General features: G+C 40.9%; 1 protein-coding gene across 1 annotated transcript; it reads right to left on the minus strand.

The window, feature by feature from the left end:
* Window positions 1-675: 675 nt before the first annotated feature.
* On the minus strand, window positions 676-3,774 carry LOC106590672 (elongin-C). The gene is made up of 4 exons (XM_014181829.3): window positions 3,474-3,774; window positions 2,997-3,031; window positions 1,940-2,083; window positions 676-1,165 (listed from the first exon to the last, which is right to left on the minus strand). The coding sequence occupies exons 2-4, from the start codon at window positions 2,998-3,000 to the stop codon at window positions 975-977; spliced, it is 339 nt and encodes a 112-aa protein (XP_014037304.1). The 5' UTR covers window positions 3,001-3,031; window positions 3,474-3,774; the 3' UTR covers window positions 676-974.
* Between the last annotated feature and the right edge of the window lie 3,344 nt (window positions 3,775-7,118).

Below are 7,118 nucleotides of genomic sequence, written 5' to 3' on the forward strand. Positions count from 1 at the left end.
CAATGAGCCCATCCTCCTCTAACCAGCCCCCACTGGTCTTCTCTGTGATGTAGTAAAGAGATGTGATCCATTGGCATTATATTATTTTGTCAACGGATTCATCCGACGTAAAGGTAGCTGACTTTATTAGTCTGCCTCGATGAAGTTTTATGTTGGCAGATACTCATTGACCTGTATTTATCTAGTTGCCTCAGAGAAGCAGTGCTGATCTAGGATCAGGTCCACCCCGCCCATGGTATTTTATTATCTAAAATGCAAAAACGGAGTCTACACTTTACTGGAGCCGTGTGACGACATCATGAACCCGTCTATGGATTGGCAGGCTAATCCAGTTACCGTCACGCCAGTATAACCCTATGAACACATTATCAGGAACAGATATCTGAACTCCCAGAGGTTGATGGCCCAGGGGAACAAAACCATATTAGGTAAGACGATTCTGCCAGGCTTTTGTCCACTAGAACCTAAATGGAAATATATGAACTGAAACAAGGGGGATGGGGGGGGGGAAGGACTACCCGAGCATGTCCTATAAGAAACTTGTTTCCATTGCAAAACATTTTGACATGGTTTGCTAGTGTGCACTAATGAATATAAACCAGGATAACAGACCTTTAATATCTATTCTGATTCAATGTAAAGCTGTAAACACTAAAACATAAAAGGGAGCCAATCGGCACCAAAACACTCAACTTTATTGTTGTGGGGAGGTAAAGGAATGATTGGATACGACGGGGGGGGGGGGTAGCCACTTCTGTCACATTCTGGAGCAGCCAAATCAGTTTATTAGATTAAGATTCAAGTCTTCACTACCAGAATGTGGACAAAGCCTGGTGCAAAAACATTTTCACACAGCATACTGACATAACTTACTCATCATTCACTTTGTTTTATATCTGAAGCAACATGGCAAACAAGTTAAATAGTCAAAAAAAATAAAAATGTTTTACGCTGCTACATTTCTTTTGAAGTTTTTAACAATCCAAGAAGTTTGCAGCCATGAGTAGTTCCAGGGCAATCTCAGGGGCGATGGGGAATTCTGGTATTTCTGTGGAACTGTTGGTATAGCGGACCTTGTAGGTGAAGTACATGCACACCTTGGACAGGACATGGGAGGGGATCTCTCTGAAGTTCACTTCGTTGGTTTCATTCTCTGCAAACTGACCTGGGGAAAAAAAAATGGAGAAGTGACACATTAGGATGATGTAAATCCAAACACATTGTCCTGAATGTCTGCTTACCTGGCCCACTCAACCAATTAGAATGAGTTTAGATCGGTTTCTCATCTAGCTCCTGTTTTTGTCGTGTGAGACAGCTTGATGTACATCCCCCTGGATAGGACACTAGTCTATAACAGGGCCTTACCCGTAATCTATCTCCTTAATGCTGAGTGCCAAGCAGAGACGCACCGGTTCCCATTTTAAAAGACTTTGGTATGACTCGGCCAGGGATTAAACTCCCAACCTTCCAATCTCAGAGCAGACACTAACCACTAGGCCACTGAGTTGGTAGACCAGCACCAGGCACAATCTTTGCTAAATCAAACACTGCTTACCTGGTCGACTCAACATGGCCTTGATGGTCCCTGAAGCCAAGGGCTTACCTGGTCCACTCAACATGGTGTTGATGGTCCCTGAAGCCAAGGGCTTACCTGGTCCACTCAACATGGTGTTGATGGTCCCTGAAGCCAAGGGCTTACCTGGTCCACTCAACATGGTGTTGATGGTCCCTGAAGCCAAGGGCTTACCTGGTCCACTCAACATGGTGTTGATGGTCCCTGAAGCCAAGGGCTTACCTGGTCCACTCAACATGGTGTTGATGGTCCCTGAAGCCAAGGGCTTACCTGGTCCACTCAACATGGTGTTGATGGTCCCTGAAGCCAAGGGCTTACCTGGTCCACTCAACATGGTGTTGATGGTCCCTGAAGCCAAGGGCTTACCTGGTCCACTCAACATGGCTTTGATGGTCCCTGAAGTCAAGGCGTGCTCCCTCTTCACTATGAACTCATGGCCATCAGAAGAGATCAGCTTCACATACATGGCATCTGGGCCCTCACAGCCACCGTAGGTCTTCTCTTCACCATCTAATGAGGGGCAGAGGCAAAAGTAAGACTGCTGAAACTGGGGTGACAGCGTAGCCTAGTGGTTAGAGCGTTGGACTAGTAACCGAAAGGTTGCAAGATCGAATCCCCGAGCTGACAAGGTAAAGAAAATCTGTCATTCTGCCCCTGAACAACTCATTGTAATAAGAATGTGTTCTTAACTGACATGCCTAGTTAAAAAAAAGTTTAAAAAGAAACTCATTGTAATTTATTATATTGACCAGACACTCAAGGGGCCGCGCCAATGGAAAGACAATTCTAAAAGAAGGGAAGGCAAGATCAAATCAAATTTGATTAGTCATATGCGCCAAATACAACAGTGAAATGCTTACTTACAAGCCCTTAACCAACAACGCTGTTTAAAAAACAAATAAGAAATAGTTCGAACATATAATTAAACAGCAGCAGTAAAATAAAAATAGCGAGAGGGTCATGCAAATAATCTGGGTAGCCATTTGATTAGATATTCAGGAGTTTTATGGCTTGGGGGTAGAAGCTGTCCAATAGAACTCTATTGGACCTAGACCTGGCGCTCCGGTACAGCTTGCAGTGCGGTAGCAGACAGAACAGTATCTGACTAGGGTGGCTGAAGTCTGACAATTCTTAGGGACATCCTCTGACAACACCTGGTAGAGGTCCTGGATGGCCGGGATGTAAAGAGTCCCACATATCAGTACAACTTTTATTTGAGCAAATAGACACTCCTTGACCTCCATACAAAAAAAATAAAAAATAAAAAAAGATACCCTTAGCTGCTGGAGAAGAGATTTTGGGCCCAGTTATCCCTCTCGCCATGAACTCTTTGCTAGTAATTATTTTCTCCACATGTTGCCATGTTTCATTCATTATCTAAAACTATAAACATTGAACATGTCAACTGAACAATTCCACTCACCCATTTTGTCTTCCAAATTCGAAAAACTCTTGTCCCTGAAACAGACGACTTATGTTAAAGTCACTATGGCCACACTTCCAAATTGTCTAATTGCAGGTGGCTAGCTAAATACCGTTAGCTGGCTAATTAACAAACAATGTAGCATTTAATTTTGCAGCGAAACGCGTTACATATATAAAAAATATATATATATATATATATTTTACATGGCATCCCTCAAATACTTGGAAACCCCGAATCAGAGACGCGCCCATGATCTAGCCCCTACCCTAAAAGAACAGCTGAAGCACCAAGCTATCAGAAGGTAGCTATGTTAGCTAGCTGGCAGCTAAAGTAGCTATGTTAGCTAGCTAGCTAACCAGTCGTTGCCTTCCAGTTGGACAAACAATCAAGGTACCAAAAAATACAGTTATATAATCCGATGAAAAATACATCTTACAATATAGTGTCATTAAAAAAAATCATTATGTTCATTACCACACAATAGTTGAGGTTTCGGCTAGCAAGATATTTTGACACAGGAAACGGTTCAGCTAAATAGTGTTGCGCGTCTGTAATCCAATCCGTAGGACACCGCACAATAGGTCATACAAGTTCCCGCTTACATTAGTTCCTGTCTGACATTTGTCAAAGGTTGACATAAGTAAATCTAATCTGGTGGTGGAATTTATCAAATATTTTCAAGGTTTATTAGAGGTGCATTTAACAAAACAAAACAATTATAGGGTTTCCTAACTTTTTCACCTTCATTTTCAAGATATCTGTTGAATGGTTTTGCAATGTAGAATGGGGCGACACCGCAGCTCTGTGGAAAAAAAGAAGTATTACAACAACGTCATAGAACAACAACAATAGCAGCAACAATGCAAAGGAAATAGTATAATAATGTTTCGCTATAGTAGATGTTTCCATACGGTTAGAAGAATTATCCTTCATTGGGCCATCGATATGATTTATCCAAGTTTGTTTAATTTCAACATCCCCTATTATGTCATAATTTTACTAAACTGCTGCATTGCATAATAGGATTGTTAAACCTACTGTCTCTCCAGGGGGCGCCTTAGACTGCTGCTCCATTCAGAAGGCTTGGTGTCGATCCTAAATGGCACCCTATTCCCTACACAGAGCACTATTCCCTATGGGTCCTGGTCAAAAGTAGTGCACCATAAAGGGAATAGGGTGCCATTTTAGGACGTAACTTTGGTCTGGCTAGGCTAACACGCTAATGTAGCTCTGGCACTGCTGTTCAGGCCTGTCAGCCCTAGTCCTGACAGTGGACAGCAACTGCTGGCGGACAGACACACCCCCCCCCCCACAACCCCCTGCCCTATCAATATAGGCCTGAGAGAGAGAGAGAGAGAGAGAGAGAGAGAGAGAGAGAGAGAGAGAGAGAAAGAGAGAAAGAGAGAGAGAAAGAGAGAAAGAGAGAGAGAGAGAGAGAGAGAGAGAGAGAGAGAGAGAGAGAGAGTAGAGACAGAGTGAGCGTGATAGTGTGTGTTACAGGTGGATAGGTTGGCAGGGATATGCTGAGCGTGTCAAACAGGAAAGTGTGACCTTAGTCATGATGAGTGTGGATCACCCATACTAGCCAAGTCAGCGACCTGACTTTAGTAAGTGCGACATACATGTGTGAAAGACAGAGCGAGAGTGTGTGTGTGTGTGTGTGTGTGTGTTTTTGTGTGTGTATCACTGTCCTCACTCGTGTGTGTGTGTGTGTTCTACTTTGTAGAATATGCTTCATACTGTATCTTATTCCCTCATCATATTATTACGGTTTGATCATGTCTCATGTACAGCTTAGCATGGTTCTCAGTTAGAGCCTGAATGGATCATCTGATAGGTGAGAGGACATGTTATACTACTAACACATTATACTACTAACACATTATACTACTAACACATTATATTAACACATTATACTACTAACGCATTATACTACTAACACATTATACTACTAACACATTATACTAACACATTATACTACTAACACATTATATTAACGCATTATACTACTAACACATTATACTACTAACACATTATACTACTAACATATTATACTACTAACACATTAAACTAACACATTATACTACTAACACATTATACTACTAACACATTATACTACTAACATATTATACTACTAACACATTAAACTAACACATTATACTACTAACACATTATACTACTAACACATTATACTACTAACACATTATACTACTAACACATACTACTAACACATTAAACTAGCACATACTACTAACACATTATACTACTAACACATTATACTACTAACACATTAAACTAACACAAACACGTTATACTACTAACACGTTATACTACTAACACATTATACTACTAACACATTATACTACTAACACATTAAACTAACGCATTATACTACTAACACGTTATACTACTAACACGTTATACTACTAACACGTTATACTACTAACACATTGTCACGTGTGTGTGTAGGAACGGACCAAGGCGCAGCGTGCGTATCGTTCCACATCTTTATTATATAGTGAACCTCCGGACTGTGAAACGTCGCCGGAAGCTCCGGACTGGGAACGTCGCCGGAAGCTCCGGAAGCTCCGGACTGGGAACGTCGCCGGAAGCTCCGGAAGCTCCGGACTGGGAACGTCGCCGGAAGCTCCGGAAGCTCCGGACTGGGAACTGTCGCCGGAAGCTCTGGAACGGGAAGGCGAACTGGAGGCCTGATACGTGGGGCCGGCACAGGTGGCGCCAGACTGGAAACACGCACCTCAGGGCGAGTGCGGAGAACAGGCACAGGACGCACCGGACTGGGCAGGCGCACTGGAGGTCTAGTGCATGGAGCCGGGACAGGTGGCACCAGACTGGTGCGAGGAGCAGGCACAGGATATACTGGACCGTGGAGGCGTATTTTTTTACATTTATTTTTATTTCACCTTTATTTAACCAGGTAGGCAAGTTGAGAACAAGTTCTCATTTACAATTGCGACCTGGCCAAGATAAAGCAAAGCAGTTCGACAACATACAACAACACAGCGTTACACATGGAGTAAAACAAACATACAGTCAATAATACAGCAGAAAAATAAGTCTATATACAATGTGAGCAAATGAGGTGAGATAAGGGAGGTAAAGGCAAAAAAGGCCATGGTGGCAAAGTAAATACAATATAGCAAGTAAAACACTGGAATGGTAGATTTGTAGTAGAAGAAAGTGCAAAGTAGAAATAGAAATAATGGGGTGCAAAGGAGCAAAATGAATAAAATAAACAAATACAGTAGGGGAAGAGGTAGTTGTTTGGGCTAAATTAGAGATGGGCTATGTACAGGTGCGTATAATTCCACATATTTATTATATAGTGAAACTTAACCTAACAAACAATAAGGTGCTACATGCACTAACTCAAAATAATCTCCCACAAACACAGGTGGGAAAAACAACTACTTAAATATGATCCCCAATTAGAGACAACGATGACCAGCTGGGCTCTAATTGTGGATCGTACAAAAAAAAAAAACATAGAAAAAAGAAACTAGAACCAAACAACATAGAAATAAAGAACCTACATAAACGCCTCCAGTCACGCCCCGACCGACTCCACCATACAAAATAAGAGCTCTCTATGGTCAGGACGTGACACATTATACTAACACAGTATACTAACTGATTATACTACTAACACATTATACTACTAACACATTATACTACTAACACATTATACTAACTGATTATACTACTAACACATTATACTACTAACACATTATACTACTAACACAGTATACTAACTGATTATACTACTAACACATTATACTACTAACACATTATATTAACACATTATACTACTAACACATTATACTACAAACACATTATACTACTAACACAGTATACTAACTGATTATACTACTAACACATTATACTAACACATTATACTACTAACACATCATACTAACACATTATACTACTAACGCATTATACTACTAACACATTATACTACTAACACATTATACTACTAACACATTATACTACTAACACATTATACTACTAACACATTATACTACTAACATATTAGACTACTAACACATTATACTACTAACACATTATACTACTAACACATTATACTAACTGATTATA

Source organism: Salmo salar, chromosome 29 (genome assembly GCF_965601325.2).
Source record: "Salmo salar chromosome 29, fSalSal1, whole genome shotgun sequence".
NCBI lineage: Eukaryota > Metazoa > Chordata > Actinopteri > Salmoniformes > Salmonidae > Salmo > Salmo salar.